General features: G+C 30.4%; 2 protein-coding genes across 2 annotated transcripts; both read right to left on the reverse strand.

The window, feature by feature from the left end:
* Nucleotides 1-7,204: 7,204 nt before the first annotated feature.
* On the reverse strand, nucleotides 7,205-7,923 carry LOC18044221 (clumping factor A). Its single transcript, XM_006437589.2, has one exon. It carries the CDS (start codon nucleotides 7,798-7,800, stop codon nucleotides 7,234-7,236), a length of 567 nt encoding a protein of 188 aa, XP_006437652.1. The 5' UTR covers nucleotides 7,801-7,923; the 3' UTR covers nucleotides 7,205-7,233.
* Nucleotides 7,924-8,227: 304 nt separating this feature from the next.
* LOC18044222 (mitochondrial import receptor subunit TOM40-1) lies at nucleotides 8,228-13,536 on the reverse strand. Its single transcript, XM_006437590.2, has 11 exons — nucleotides 13,247-13,536; nucleotides 12,595-12,676; nucleotides 12,354-12,453; nucleotides 12,185-12,280; nucleotides 12,021-12,071; nucleotides 11,460-11,525; nucleotides 10,838-10,939; nucleotides 9,784-9,852; nucleotides 9,598-9,681; nucleotides 8,709-8,804; nucleotides 8,228-8,613 (listed from the first exon to the last, which is right to left on the reverse strand). The coding sequence occupies exons 1-11, from the start codon at nucleotides 13,380-13,382 to the stop codon at nucleotides 8,560-8,562; spliced, it is 936 nt and encodes a 311-aa protein (XP_006437653.1). The 5' UTR covers nucleotides 13,383-13,536; the 3' UTR covers nucleotides 8,228-8,559.
* Nucleotides 13,537-17,172: the final 3,636 nt, after the last annotated feature.

Here is a 17,172-nt window from a genome sequence, read left to right on the forward strand (position 1 = left end):
TTATAATTATTTGTCACTCATAAGACATAGACCAAAATTTTTCCTCTAACATATGTATAAGCTATCTTCCCAGCTAAGGTACATCTCATCTAGGCTTTCACATAGAAATTGTAATTTGAATTCAGCATTCTAGATCAAAACGTTCATATGATTATTGTTATTATCCATTATGGACGATTTTGAGTCCCGATATTAACTCTACACCTGTCTTGAATTATTTCCAAACTATTGAATATGGCTTCCATTAATGCTATCCTATTTTCTTGTTTGAATGAATCAAATATTTCTCGATAATTATTAAGGATTATCATTTTCATCTCTCTTCATACAAGCGTTTGCATGTAACTAATATAATTTTAACAATAGAAATTTTATAAATAACTTAATATTCTTTACCAGAATTTAAATTATCATTTACATATAAAAACTTGTTAAGTAATCTCTCAACTTTTATGAATTTAAGTTACTTTTATCACTTCCTATCTCATAAAATCCTAGAAAACAAACAAGGCCCAATATACTTTTGTTGTTGTTAAAATATAAGAAGATAGTTCAAGATTATTAATCACTACACTATCTCTCAATATTATGGAATAAATTCACTAATTGTCTTCAACTATAGATTGGTCCACAGTCCGCACCGCCATAACTCCACACATCATGCAAGATTACTCTAACGACTATTCTGCACGGCCTAACACAACATACAATAGACTAGCGTAATAGGATATGTCTAAATAAATTTCTTACAATCGTCTCTAGAATAGTGCTTAGTAATAAGAAATCTTCTTCATTTAGCACAAGTGTTGGCATGTAAAATTCTTGGTTAATCTCTAAGAAAATATAAAATATATGAAGATTATAATATCACTCAAAAAGAGTTTTATTAATTGCATAACATGAATTTTTACAAAGGGATATTATAGAATACAGATGTGAGTGAAGGATTAAACATATGATGCCCTCTTCTTTTTATATGATTATATTTATAAACTTAAAGAGATTAGGTTATCTCTTTTTACATGACATATGTTATATCCTCCACATCGATCATGGATTCTCTGGAGATAAGGTGACCCCTTCCTCTTTTATTATTGAGGATAGTTCTTCTCTTCTTTTTCTATACCTATTATGAGCTCTGATAAACTTTATCCTTTTAAAATCTTTTCCTTTGAATTATTGATGCTTTCGGCTAGCATCATTTATCTTTTCAATGACTTTTCTGTCATATGCTTATTATAAGCTCCTCATCTAGTGACATGTCCTCCCCGCTAGATTCCCCTTTTAATCTTTCATAGCAATAGCCACATGATAACTAATGCTTTAACAACTTGCATATCTCATGGTGTGATGGCAAGCTAAACTTCATAAGATTTTCATATATTATTTTTTTCCTTTTTCAATATTATCTGCTTGGCTAGTATGCATTTCTTTTTGCTCATAGAAAAGATTATATGTTCTTTGGTGGCCTCGTTGAGCCACACTTTTTCCTTACTTATCCTCTTGAGTGTCCTTCATAATTATTTGATTTAGATCAATTGTGAGACTTATTTTCTTACTGTTAATACCAACTTGAATCATGTGTTGCGCTGGATTCCACTTATTATCACAGTATTCAGGGCAAGTAGTGAGGATCTTACTAAAAATCATTTCTTTTGTCTTAGCCTTATTATTACCACTTATTATCCTTTTAAGATCATTGAAAGCCTTTTTAATTTTTCTAAGTGTTCTTCTAATTCTCTACAATCATTATTGACATAAACAAGGCTAAAAAAACTATATTCAATCATGTTTTTTTTTATCATTTTTAGATCAGCTCCTAAAACAAGGCTAATCCTTAGATACAACCCTGAATTATCTAGTATTACAGCCTAGTTAAGACGAATCTCATAGGCTATTTTACCATTTCTTTTATAATCATAAACGTAATCGCTTCCTAAAGGGTTTTTAATCATTAGAATAAATTGTCTCATTTTGTCATATTGAGGCTTTGAGCTTATTGAAGAGCTTTGAGCTTATTGAAGAGCTTTGAAAACCCTCTTTTGCTAAGTTAATATTGTGAGTTACCACTAATGATTAGAGGGATATAATTTATTTTTCCTTTTTTCATAGAACCTAATTATGAAATAGAAATAAGTCCTATATTATTAGGCATGAACTTTCTTAAAAATTTCTTTTCTTACTATATAGGAGAAAGAAAAATAAGCATAATAATTGAAGAGATTAAACAAACCATATCAAGATATCTCTAATCTTTTTATAATATATCTAAAATTGATTATACTATATTATAGGCATAGGCCAGAATGGTTCCATGCTTTAATTGATACTGGTTCATGAGTTAGTTTAGCTAATTTCAAGATTTATCCAAAATCTTATTGGAAAGATAATAAGCCCTTAACAAGAAAAGATATAAATGGTGAACAAATCACCTTAGGAGAATGTAGAATTAAAACTTTAATACAAATAGAGGATTATATTCTAAGTACACCTATATTATGTTCCTACGATCATATGGGTGCATATATAAATTTAGGAGTTGATTTTCTTTGTCAATTCATTTATTTAATGACTAACGAAACAATTATTGTTAAAACACCATGTAATCATTCCATTACAACACCAAGGATTTATAACCCTGTTAGGTGAACAACTCGAAAATTACATTTTCGAAGCAGCCAGCGTGGTGATTTCAATATAAAAATCAATCAAATCACCTCTAATTACAAAGAAATCTTATAAACACCTAATAAAAACGTTAGAGAAAACCTAATTCAATTATGGGAAATTGATAAAATGTCTGCTAAAATTGAATTAAAAGATCCAAATGTTATTATAAAAGTCAAGCCTATGAGATATGTGCAAAATGATAGACAAGAGTTTGATTAACAAATCAAAGAATTATTATATCTCAGGATTATTCAAGAATCTAAAAGCCCACATAGTAGCCCAACCTTTATGGTTAGGAATCATGTAAAGATTAAACGAGGAAAAGCCTGTATGGTCATTAACTATAAAGAATTGAATAAATATACCAAATTTGATGGGTATTTTTTTACCTCCTATAAATAAATTAATTACTTCTATAATCAATAAAAAGATATTTAGGTAGTTTGATTGCAAATTGGGATTTTGGCAAATCAAACTTAAAGAAGAAAGTATACCATTCATTGCTTTTAATACACCTCAAGGACAATATGAATGGATTGTGATACATTTTGGATTAAAGAATGCACCACAAAATTTTTTAAAGGATGGACAAAATTTTCAAAGAATTTCATGAATCTGCATTGTTTATATATATATATATATATATATATGATATTCTAATATCTTCAGATAATGAAGTTGATCATATTAATCATCTTGCTTCTTTGCAGAGAAATGCAAGAAACGTGAAATGTTATTTTATAAAAAAGAAAGCTAAGATAATGAAACCTAGTATAGATTTTTTAGGGTTGATAATAGATGAAACGGAGATTGAGATCCAACCTCATATTTATGAAAAAAATATATTTATTTCTAGATAAGTTAGAATCTAAAGAACAGATTTAAAGAATTTTAGGATGTCTTCATAATGCTGAAGTTTCATAGAAAATTTAGTTAAAGAAAGACAACCCTTAGAAAGATTATTGAAAAAGAAGAATACAAAATCTTGGGAAGATCTTCATACCAAGGTGGTAAAGAGGTTAAAAGAAAAATACAGAAATCTACCAAAGATTGGGATTCCCTACCACTAGTAATAATTTAATTATTGAAATTGATGATTCTAATAATCACTAGGGTGTTGTACTAAAAACAAATCAAGAAAAGATTTATAGATATACCAATGGAACATTTATACCTGCAGAAAAGAATTATCATAGTAATGAAAAAGGACTTGTTAGCTATTAAAAACGGAATAGCTAAATTTATTTTTCTTTTTCTTACCAAAAAAATTTAAGATGAGATCTGAGAACACTCAAGTCAAAAGAGTTATATTTAATAAATTGCCTAATTTATCTCGATATAAAAGGTTAATTAGATGGCAACAGTTCTTTGCTGAATATGATTTTGAAATTGAGTATATTAAAAGATCTAATAATAGTATTGCAGATTTCCTTAGCTGAGAATATAATTAAGAGCAGTCTTTCCAAAATATTAAAAGGTATAATGATGTGATCTAAAGGTCAAGAATTACTTTTCCAGGACAATTAAGTGATTTATAATGGGCTTGCCATAATAGATGATGCCCATGAAAAATTGAGCAAACTTTATTCAGACAAAAGTTTACAAAATCATCCAGAAGTCTAGACTTCAAAGCAATATATTAGCATTATACCAAAAAAAGGTCCATTTCAAGGATCAAATTGAAGGGCAGATTACCCAGATTTCTTCATAGAACTCAAAGATCACACATCCAGAGAAATTTCTCACAATTAATGATCTTAAAGAACAATATATAAAGAAAAAAGGTTCTCAAAACTCTTCAGTAAGTTCAAAGCCTCAATATGACAGAAGCAGACAGTCTATTCTAATGGTTAAAATCTCATTAGGAAACAACTACGCTTACGATTATAAAAGAATGGGTAAAATATCATATAGGATTCATCCCACCCAAGCTATAGTACCAAAGCATTCAAGGTAATACTCAATGATTAACTTTGTTCTATGAGCCGATCTAAAATTGATAAAAAATCATGTTTGAATATGGTTTTCTTAACTTTGTTTATGTCAATGTTGATTGCATGGAATTAGAAGAGCTCCTAGAAAAAAATTAAAAAGGCTACCAATGACCTCAAAAAGATATCTAAGGCGCAAGAAATTATTTTTATCAAGATTCTCACTATTGCCTTGAATACTGTGATAATAAGTGGTATCAAACACATCATACGATTTAAGTTGACATTAACAGTAAGAAAGTAAATCCAACTATTGATCTAGATTAGGTCTACAAAGAGTATGATCCCGAATGATCCGAACTTAAAGCTCGCAGTAGCAAAAGTGTCGTTGAGATGACAGTCGTCTATGAATTCACTTGAGAGGATAAGTAAAGAAAAAGTGCAACTTCAAAAGACCATAAAAGAATATATAATTTTTTCTATGACCAGAAAGGAAAACATACTAAACAGATAATATTGAAAAAGGAAAAAAAGCAATATATGACAATCTTGTATAATTCAATTTGCTAGCACACCATGAGATATGTAAGGTGTTAAAGTATCAGTCATCATACGGCTACTTTTACAAATAATCAAAAGGAAAATCTAGCGGGAAAGACATGTTGTTAGATGAAGGGCTCATAACAGGCATATGGCAAAAAAGTCACTGAAAAGATAAAAGATGCTAGATGAAAGCATCAATAATTTAAAGGAAAAGATTCTAAAAGAATAAAACTTATCAGAACCATGTAAAAGATGTTGACCAACAGAAAAAGAAGAGAAGAGCTGTCTTCAATAATAAAAATGGCAAGGGTCAACTTATCTCAAAGGAATCCACCATCGACAAGGAAAATGTAATAAGTGTCATGTAAAAAGAGATAATCTTATCTCTTCAAGCTTATAAATAGAATCATGTAAGAAGTAGAGGACATCATATGTCTAATCCTTCACCCGCCATTTGCATTCTATAATTTTCCTTCATAAAAATTCTAGTTATGAAATAATTTTTTAGTGAAATTATCAACTTCATATATCTTATATATTCTTAGAGATTAACCAAGAATCTTACGTGCTAACAATTGTGTTAAATGAATAAGATTTCTTGTTACTAAGCATTCTTTCAAAGACAATTATAAGAAATTCACTTAGGCAATTCCTATTAGACCAGTCTGTTGTATGTTGCATTAGGCCGTGTGGAATAGTCACTGGAGTAATCTAACATGATATATGGAGTTACGGCAGTGCTGACCGTGAACCAATCTACGGTTGAAGACAATTAGTGAATTTATTCCAAAATACCGAGGATAGTACAATGATTAGTAATCTTGAACTATCTTCTTATATTTTATCAACAAACAAAAGCATATTGGACTTTGTTTTCTAGGGTTTTATAAGAGAGTAAGTGATAAAAGTAACTTAAACTCATAAAAATGGAGAGATCACTTAACAAGTTTTTAGTTACAATTAATAATTTAGATTCTAGTCAAGAATATCAAGTTATTTATATAATTTCTATTATTAAAACTATTAATTACAAGCAAACGCTTGTACAAAGAGATGAAAAGGATAAACCTTAATAATGACCAAGAAATATTTGATTCATTCAAAGAAGAAAATATAATAGCATTAATGGAATCCATATTAATTAGTTTGGAAATAATCTAAGGCAGGTGTCGAGTTAATAACATAACTCAAAATTGTCCATACTGGATAATAATAATAATAATCATATGAACCTTTTAATCCAAGATGCTGAATTACAATTTCTATTGAAAGCCTAGATGCTATGTATTTTAGTTAGGAAGATAACCAGTAGATAACATAAATAATTAAATATGTTGAAGGAAAAAATTTAGTCTATGTCTTAAAATAGACAAATAATTATAAATGTAGGATCAAATTTAGAATATATAAATTTTTATGAACATGATAATTATTTAGAGCTTTATAAAATTATAATTAATACATTCAAAAATTTTAGGAATAAATATAGAAGATATGGAAGGAAAAATACTCAAGTTGATCAAAATTAATAAAACTAGAATAAAAACCTTAAATTTTAAAATTCACAAAAATCTAACGTATTTTACAAAAGGATCCCTGTGGTACTAAGTGTTTGGTACTCATTGTTGTAAGCATATTAGTATTGTAATTTATTAATAATCTTTTTCTTTTTATTGCTTTGCCTTTGGATGTAATTTATCATCATCTGCCATCTTTAAGCCTCAATTTCAGTCTAATACAACAAATGATTCTCTATCTACTGATATTTTTCTAAATCTTTTTAACTACTGCATTGATAATACACATACGTTTATTTGCTTATAAAACCTCTATCTAGTAACCATGTATAACTAACAATGATGACAATTTCATACATACTTTGTTCAACTATTAATAATATTTGATAGTATTAAAGAAAATAGTTTAGTTTATCTTTTTTTATTTTTTTATTATAATTGAATCCTAGTAATGAATCATTACAAGGAGTTTTGTTTTATCTTATTTTATTTTATTTTATTTTTTAAAAAGAAGCAATTACTAAGCAAAGCACGATAGAACAATTAAAAATATATTAAAATAAAGAACATTATTACTGTTTACGGCGGCCCTTATTACGTTGAGGTTGTTCTTCATCATCATCGGAATCGGAATCAGTGTCACGATCAGAATCTTTATCATCATCATCATCGGACGGAGGCGAAGGATCGAGACGAGCGGCATCCTTAGCCCAGCGAATTATCTTCTCAACTTCATCCTCTCCATCATCAACATCACCATCCGGTATTTTGGGACCAACAGCCACTCCATCATATTTCTTATCATCATTAGCAGAGGACGAAGAAGAAGAAGCTTTAAGAGCCGCGAATCTCGCAGAGAGGTCGTCTCCGAGAGAACTCTTCAATTCGTCGTCAACGCTAACATTACGATGAGTTTGAGATTGAGATGGTGTTGCTGATTGAGACTTAGATTGACGAGGGACGGAGGGTCGGGATCTGAGGGCTTGAAATCGACGGTCGAGATCGGCGTCGAGGTAATTGGAAGAGATGCTTGCTATGTGGGAATCCACGGAGAGTTTCAAGAGCATCTCATCATGTGCTGCTTCCAGTAGTTTTTCCACTTCATTACTTTGATCGCTCTTACTGTTATTTTTCTCCATTTTTCTCCCTTCCTTTCGCTCTATCTCGGTGCCTTGCCTCCTCTGTATTCTTTATTTCTTTTGTCATACTCGTTGGAAGGACAGCATGATTCAAATTATCATGCAATTGGCGTTCAATTACTGAAATATCCTTGCACTTTAAAAAAAAATTTATCAACACGTTATTTTTCAAATTTGGTCTACTAGGCTTGACCGGTTGTGTATTGTATCGTGTGGTGAAGCTGGGTAGATTTATCTTGAGACAAAAAATGAAAATGTGAAGAAATGAGAGCACATATTGGAATAAGGAATCGCAACATAAATTAGTTATATATTATAATAAGCCCCGCAGATCTCCATTGAAGAAATGTCTAACCATGAACAAACAACTACCGCCACTAATAATAAAAATTGACAGAATTAAAGGCCTCATTAGAGAGAAAGCTCATTATGGTAAATCTCTCTACTTCCATTGAATTAAAAATTCTACAGCTCTTAAATAAGATTAAAAGAAAATGGGGTAAAAAATAATAATAATAGCTTCAAACAGTACAGCAATAAATGAGGCTCTAAAATTGTTGCAGCATCTAATGCCACCCCGCGATTAATGTTTTACTCAAAGCCAAAAGCAGTCAGTATAAAATGAATTTTATGATTTTCAAACAGAAGGCAAGCAAGGTTGAAACAGAGATCTGCTTCGTTGCTATTCGCTAACAACAATGGGCTCACGTAAATTAAATAAAATAGTACACCACTGAACTCCTAATTCATCAGTTTTTTTTAGCCCACTGTCAAACCAAAGCCGAACTTGTAATCCTTCTTCCTGTGATCTATCTGCAAGAAACATAAACTCCAATAACTGTTAGTTAAAATATTGCTGATTAAGCTCTCCTGCAAAGATTAGACATGGATAAGGATGGGATCCTCACCTCAGCAGAAAGAATAAAATTAAGGCCCATATTTAACCGCTCCTCCAGGTAAGCGGCAGCACAGCCATTGGAATCAATCTTCCCTCTCAGACGACACTGAAACAACCACAACACCAGTAATGTATGTGTTTAATTTTAATACTGAAGTGTAGTTGCTGTATGTGATGACCACAAACAGACAATGATTGTATACATTCATTAAGATTAAAGGTTGCAACCGATGACCCAGGTGATATTTGGTCTACGACATGGGCATAATGTACTAAATGAAGTTACTCTATAAAGAACAAAGGTCTACCATGTCCAGAAAAGATGTTGGCGTCATACTGACTCGATATAGAGTGAATCACTACATATTGCATGCCTTCTATAACAATTACGATATAAAACAAACTCAATATTCAAATCCAAGGAACATTATGTCATGATTAATGAGGTGAAGTTTCTATACACAAAACAGATAGAACCTTTTTCGATTTCAGGGAAAAAGCATGGTGCAAGAACAGTTTTCAAGTACTCGTGGCAACCAACCCCATCTCTATTTTCTTTATTTTATTATGTCAAAATTATGGTTCTCATAGTATAACCCTTACTTTCATTGGCTCAGTCGTATTGAATTAAAATTTACTAATTATTTGTTTTATAACAGCTTAAAACATATCCTACCAGAAATAGACAAAAAGAAGAGCTTTGTTATACAATAGATTAGAACTTAGCAGATTTTTTAATAACAAAAGATCTATTACAAAGTAAAAAGTAATCCATATTTTGTAAATCTTTTCCTAAAAATAGAAATTGCATTCAATGAACGCAAAATAAATGTCATACAGACAAATGCGCGAGCCAATATTCAAAGCTCAGAAACAGTAGAATATATCTGCAAATATACCTGTCTAAGGATGTAATCATAACCAACACTAGATGTGACATCTCTTGACATGTAGTTGTACATGAGATCTGTTGCTAGAGAAACCTTGATAAAAAAAAATGGTATAAGAAATATGCCCAGATAACAAATGGCACTCATTTGAAAGAGATAAGAATTAAAAAAAAAAAAAATTCTCAGCCTTCTCACCTTCTCTGATAACTTCTGCACATAGCTCAGAGCAACCATTCCAGTACTAGCAACTTGCCCTGTGGCAACCTGCAGGTAGAAGAAAATATAATCTGGTCAAGCAAGTTTAAAGCAAACTGAGATTGACTGCTCTTCTTAAATAAAAGAACAAGAATTTTCACATAAACTCCGATATTCAATAAGAATAAAAGCCTCTAAATGTCAAGCGAATAAAAGCCCCAATGCATTTTTATCTGAAAAGAGCCAGGAAAAAAAAAACACACATCCCACCAACCCTTGCTACCATGCCAAAAGTTCCGCAATCCAAAAAAGCGGTTTGGATGGCAGCCCTATGGTGTATGTTGGTGTTTGAGTGGTAAAAGGCCCTCAGATTCAAACAACAGGTCAAAGGTTCAAAACTCTATAAGGCCATTTACCTGGGAAATTTGTATTCCACAAGTTCCCTAACTACCCAGGTTGTATAGTTTGGCAGTCATCCCCTGTTAAGGAATCTGATGAACTAGAAAGATCAATAGAATTTTGGATATCAACCAAAAAAGAAAGGTGATTTGAAAGGTTAAAAAAAAGCAATTTTTAGGGGTCAAAAATATTTAGGTTTCACCGGACAAGGTGCCTGGAAGAATAAAGTACTCTTGCTCTGCTAAATTGAGATCACAATCTTGACTTAAAAGAAATTGCCTGAGGCTAAAAAATCTCAATAAGATTCCAAAACAATTCAAGCATCTGTACAACAGTGTGGGGGAGAGGGATAGAGAAAATACAATTACCTCAGTAGCTCTTAAAATATTGAAGCAAACATTCATTGCAAGTGTACTACATAACATTGGGTGGTACTTCCACAGACTACATGTTAACCTTACTACCAATATGAATCCCTATATGCTATTTTTATTTAATTAATTGTCATTATTGTTGCTTTATAAGAAATGGAGAAAGCTTTATAGTGTCAGAGGTAAATCCGTCACTGCTATTGCCTACAAGATGTTACACAGGCAGGGGTAATAGACCATATGACGGCAAACATCATGTAAAGAACACAAATAAAGTACATTACCATCTTATCGTTTTCATATCGAGCAGCATAACCAATACCCGACTTTCGATGCTGACCAGCCCAAAATACTTCACCACCCAAAGACAAATGTGGAGACACATTCTGGAAAAATATGCAAAGAGTTAAAATTAATATAAAAAATGTTACAGTGATTTTTTAGTATGTAATTATACCCTAACAAGCAGTTAAGAAAAACTATTGAGATCAATGCACAATAACAAACCAATATAAAAAAATCCTCAGAAATAGATACAGTTGTATCAAGAACAGTAGTGCAATTTTCGAACTAACAATCATATATTTGTACACTGTCTGAGCAGCAAAGCAAAATTATGTAAAAACTAAAGTTAAAATTCTTCTAGAAAGTTTTCAGCTGTGTCTACATGGTGTACTATGTCCTAGCTGTATTGAATAACTCCAGATTTCCAATGCTGATTTTGTCCACAAAATAAAAGAAAATGTAAGCAAAACTAGTGTCCAGAGCTCTACAGTCTCCCAACCAATAAAATACTATAGACATCATTAGTCATAGGCATGTCAATAAGATCCTGTTTCTTCATGTAAATATGTATGTTATCCATGCAAAACGTAACAGTATTGCATTGCTTGATCAGACACATACCTGGATGTAACTGGCTCCAAATAGGGCACCATTTCCGAACTGAAACTGAGTCCTGTAGTCCTTACCCTGCATTTTGTGTTTTTTTTTTGGGGGGGGGGGGAGTGGGTAAGTCAAACCAGGAGCTGAATAATTCACAATTGTAAAAGCAAAATTGTGGTTCATAAAATGTGAATCTTAAAAGAGTTTTTTCCACAAATAACCTAGCCCACAGTTGTTGATAAGTTTGAAGATAATGCAATTTGCATGCAGTAGTTCTTTGTAGTAAACACAAGGTGATTTGCAACACAATATACATAAAAGGATCATTTGTCCTAATACATTGAGGTTTTCTCCAAAAACTTCATACATGACAGGACAATCCTGTTGACTTCAAGCTCCGCGCAGCAAGAAATGAGACCCAGCTTACTCCAGGAAAGAGGAACCCCAAAAAAAAAAGAACCTTACATGGTCACCTCGGTAAGAATGAAATAAAAAGATGCTCAATGCATTTAGTATATTGTTTATCATGCTTGTAGACAAACAAGATAAGCACAAGCACAATGATCAGTAAGAATGGTTGACCTTATAATCAAAGTTGATCATGCCATGTGACATATGAGGCTCATTTGTAAGCTGAAAGAGCAAAAACAAAGTTAATGTTATGCCTATGAAAAGCATAGTTTCTGCGAAAACCAAAGAGGGGCACAAAATCAGAAGGAAAAGAAATGGCATTAATAGGATTTTACCTGAGCATTAGCTTTCAAAGAAAGATTGTCGGACAGATCACACTTCACTCTAGCATTTAGTCTGCCATCGGTCAATACCCTCCCAATGAGCATCAACTGTGGGAAAACCATCAGTACTATTACAATCAAATAATTTTATTTTAATATAAGTATGGTAACAACCACTTACCTTTGGGTCAATATAGTTAGCACCGAACTCATAGTGAGCAGTAGGGATTTTAATGGTTTCTGTGGATTGTGAAGGAATTTCTGTTGGTCCCATGATCACACTGATGCATTGTTGATAAGTTTTAGTCATCAAAACCAATAAATAATATAGACAAAGGTAAGTACGCAAATGTGTTTGTGTGTGTAGACACACGCACACATTTAACGAACGAAAAAATGAATAAAAATGATGATCAATTTACCTATGACTGAGTGAGAATTTCTGATTAAGTCCTTTGGTAAAATCAAAGCGCAATCCCTCAAAAAGTTCCGGCTTCAAAGACACTGACAAAGATCTAGGTTACAGTCGTTGTACAAACTACAATATCATAAAACAACCACCCAAATACTTCCTTTAATTAAACTTTCTCCCAATGCTACTTTCAGTACAAGATCTTCAACAAAAATACAGGAAACCCCCCTTTCGTTTTAGACCCCAAAAAATAAAAAAATGAAAAAAATAAATAACACACAAACATACACGCACCAAAAAGAAGAAGAAATTATTCCTCTGTTAATCTACACTCAAATGTACAACCAAAAACTAGTGAAATTAAAAAAAAATTCACATTTAACCATAAGCAAACAAATAATAAAGTTTCAAAATTAGATTTTGTACCCAAACAAAATCCTGTCAAATATCAATTTTATCAGCTCAAAAAACAAAAGAATTTATTATAACAGGCATATTAACGTACATATCCATATCAATTAAACCCACAAAAACAAGTAAAACCCTCAGAAACAAAATCAAAGACAAGAGACAAACAAAACAGGAAAAAAAAATAACATAAAGCTCTGTACTATTGTTATAGTGGCGAGTAAAATAAGAATAAGGATGATAAAGGTACAAACTTAAAGCTTCGCGATGGATTTCCTCATAGGGAATCGGGCAAGGCAAGTTCATGTAATCAACTTTCTCTTCTTCCTTAGGCTTGGCCGTCGATGCGTCAGGTTTCACTGTTGTACCGGGAGGTACAAGGCCCGCCATTGCTGCTGCTGCGTTTGCCTTCACTCAAGTAAAGAAGCGGGCGAAAGTAAATGGAAAAAGAGGGTTTGGGGCTCCTTACGGGGGTTTTTGAGAGGGTTTTATGTGAACTCCTTTTGTGGGACCACACCCTCGTTTTCTTTTCTTTTTTTTTTCTTTTTTCTTTCTTAAAAAAATTTGATCTCAAGCTTGTTTTCTGAGAGGGTTTTATGTGAACTCCTTTCGTGGGACCACACCCTCGTTTTCTTTTCTTTTTTTCTTTTTATTTTTTCTTTCTTAAAAAAATTTGATCTCAAACTTTTTTTTCCGCTCCCATTACTCTTAATTGGTAAATATTAATATCTTAGTTTTATTTGTGAAAGTAAACATCCACAGAGATTGTATGACGATACAAATTAAGATAATGTTATGGTGTTTTGATAATGATTAACGAGTAGAAAATTAATTTATTTGTAATTAATATGTGGTTTGATATTTTGATTTAGTAGACAAATAACCAATAGTTTTAAATTTAAAAGACTAACAGATCCATTGATGAATATTTTTATTTATAATGGTTAAGTGCGTGTCAATGTCATCAATCCGAAACACACGTATACTAGTTATATTCAAAATAAATCGATTCCATTTATTTTATATTCTATTATAACAAGATACTGATTGATGACATAATTTATTCATTGATGGTTTTAGCCTAATGATAGATTTATTGAGGGCACAATTAGAATTCTCATTAGTTTTATTACGAGAACTTAAATAAATTCACATTCTTTTAATAAATACACTTCTCAAATATTAATGGGTGTAAACATACTTCCTTAAGTGAAGAGATAGAAACCGCATCTTTGATTATTGTAGATTTTCAAACTATGCTCATTAAAAATCGAGATATAATACAAATAAATGTATAAATTTAAATTATCAAAAATCGCATACCGTCTATACATGAAGATTGTATGTAGATTGTAAAAAATTCAAAGAAAAAAAAAGAGCTTTATTTGTTTACAAATTTTGTTAATAATAATAATAATAATACTAGATTTTTGGTTGGCCGTTGGGGATTATATTTAACAAATCATGGATTAATTAATAATAGGCATTTTCAGTGAAATCCATTGAAGCATAATGTGGATAGTGGCAAGACTTTGTGCTATGCTGCAATTAACTGTTGGCTCATGTGATTCCCAACTGTAGTAGTAGTTTGAGAATGTCAATGGCCTGTGAGGCAAGTAACGGACCTACTTCTGAGATTGATAATGAATCTGACTACCAAGCCTCGAAGGCATCCGGCATGAGTAGAAGACTTTGCCATTGGGTCCACTCCTGTCAAAATAACTCGGCCCAAGCCATTGGTAAACCCCAGTAACAACAAATTTTGTGGGGATGGCAATAGGGAGGGGAGGGGAGGGGATCAATCTCTCTATACCCATCTCCGATATTTTGCGTATGTCTCGTTTTCTCCCGGTCTCTGTCAGAATTACTTGAGAGAATCTTCATCCCCTCCCCGAATAATAACAGGAGATTCCCGAGGATTCCTGAGGATCCTCGATCCCCGAATAATTAATACATTTTTTGTTTTCGATTTTGAGTTAATCATATTAAAATAAAAAATTCAAATAAAAGTAAAGTTTGAAATATATCTTACATTAATATCCATTACAAAAGTCACATACATTAAATTAGTAAGTAACACAGCATGTAAATTATACAAACTTCTTTTACAAACTATCGTGAATAAATTAATAGTTTAATACAAAATTGTTACAAATAAAATCGAATTTATATTCAAAATTAACTTTTTCAATGGTGGCGTGGGCACTTTATAAAATGTGGACTATTCCCTTTACAGCACAATAGTTAAGTCGGAGCAAATCAAGAGCAAATATTAGATTAGATATTAAAATTGTGATTCGCTGTGGGCAATTATAACATCTAAAAATAAAATAAAAATAGATTTAAGTTTAAAACATTTAATGAATACTAAAATTAAAACAAAATTTTTGGGCTAATAGAATTTACCCGGTTTTTTTAATGTCCTAAATAAAAATTTAGGACTTTAATTAGTTAATTATGCCTAAAAGTTTAATAATATAAATATTTTGATATTTGTTATTTTTACCAATATTTATAATTTTATAATTTATTTACTAGTAATTTTAAAAAATAAAAATACAATTAAAAATAAAAATGGAGAAATAGGTAGGGGATGGGGATTCCACCTCATCCTCGTCCTCTCCTCGAATAAGAAATTGGGTAAAAAAATTTATCCATCCCTTCCCCAAATAAGAAATTAGGTATGAAATTATCTTCATACTCTCATCGAATGGGAAAAATCCCCGAGGGTACTCGTCCCCGTAGGGATTTTTGTCATCCCTAAAATTTTGCCAACCTACGAAATATATTTTAAATAAAATTATTATAACAACACTTTTAATTCATTTGTTAAAATACCTTAGTTTAATTGATGAATTATAAATTCATATGTTAAAATTAATCATCTTCTCATAATATTATATGTAAAAAAAATTCAAACTGCATAAAAATATTAAATTTATCTTAATTTTTTTCTTCTTATTACATAATTTATATTTTCATAACTCTAAATTCTTCTAATTTTCTAAAAAAAATCTAATTAAAGCTAAAATATAAATGTAAATTATGAAATGTGTAAAAAAATATTAAAAGAATAATTGTTTAAGTATTTAATCAATTCCTTTTTTTAAAAAATAAATTAATTTGTAATAGATAATTTTCAATTAGAATGAAAGATTTTATAAAGAATTTTGAGGGGTATCAAAAGCCTACTCATAAATTTAATTGGCTCCAAAAATCAAGTTTTCAATCCATCATCCATGAGATTGCTCAGCCTCAGAGATTTTTTTTCATGGCTTCTCAATCTGTTTGTTAATTTATGGGTATTATTGGACCTAAGTTTAGCTAGAATTCTTTTAATTAATGCTAAAAAGCTCAAGAAAAATCAAGCATTCAACTAGTATTAAGGGCTAGTTTGGTGATGTTATAGCTTTTAAAGTAATCTATGTTAATTGTGCTATAGAAATAATTAGTTATGAAGTTGAAGAGAATCAATTAAATATTGGATAAAATTTATTTTTAAAATTACTGTAAATTCTAAAAGTAGTCATATATATTTAGTAAATACTATTATTAAACTGCTGTAAAAAATATATATAATTGAATTAGTTATAATGTTAAATAATTTATATTAATAATTTTGATTTTCATCTCAATATAGTTGGTGGTGGTAGTGGTGATAATAATAATAAATAAAAAAATAAAAAATAATCTTTTTAAAGTTAATGATTTTATTTCTTAATTAATAATGATAATTTCATATTTTTGTAATATATGAGAATATATATATATATAATTGTATTAAGTATAAAATTGATTTTTTTGAATTAGATTTTAAAATGTTGCTTTTATCATTTTTTTAATTTATCATAGTATATGAAATTAATAACAATAATTTCAGATTTTTGTAGTATGTATATCTATATATATATATGTGTGTGTGTGTATGTATGTATGTATGTATGTATACACAATTTTATTAAGTATAAAATTAATTTTTTAAATTAAATTTTAAAATACTACTTCCATCATTTTTAAAATTTACTATACGATAAAATAATTTTATTAAAAATAATTATTTTAAAAATTTACCAAACATTAAATTAATTTTTAACTTTTATCTTTCAAAACCACTTTTAAACCTCACGAAAATAATCCCAACCGGATCCTAGAAAAACATTTTAGTGATCATCAATGTTCG

The sequence above is a fragment of the Citrus clementina genome, unplaced genomic scaffold (assembly GCF_000493195.1).
Source record: "Citrus clementina cultivar Clemenules unplaced genomic scaffold, Citrus_clementina_v1.0 scaffold_4, whole genome shotgun sequence".
In the NCBI taxonomy this organism is placed as follows: Eukaryota; Viridiplantae; Streptophyta; class Magnoliopsida; order Sapindales; family Rutaceae; genus Citrus; species Citrus x clementina.

Coding starts and splice junctions, on each gene's coding strand:
- LOC18044221 (XM_006437589.2), bottom strand. CDS start 7,800: ATGGAGAAAAATAACAGTAAGAGCGATCAAAGTAATGAAGTGGAAAAA.
- LOC18044222 (XM_006437590.2), bottom strand. CDS start 13,382: ATGGCGGGCCTTGTACCTCCCGGTACAACAGTGAAACCTGACGCATCG. Junction 9,682..9,783: donor TGCAGAAGTTATCAGAGAAG/GTGAGAAGGCTG, acceptor TTTTTTATCAAG/GTTTCTCTAGCAACAGATCT. Junction 8,805..9,597: donor ATGATTACATCCTTAGACAG/GTATATTTGCAG, acceptor TGGTTGTTTCAG/TGTCGTCTGAGAGGGAAGAT.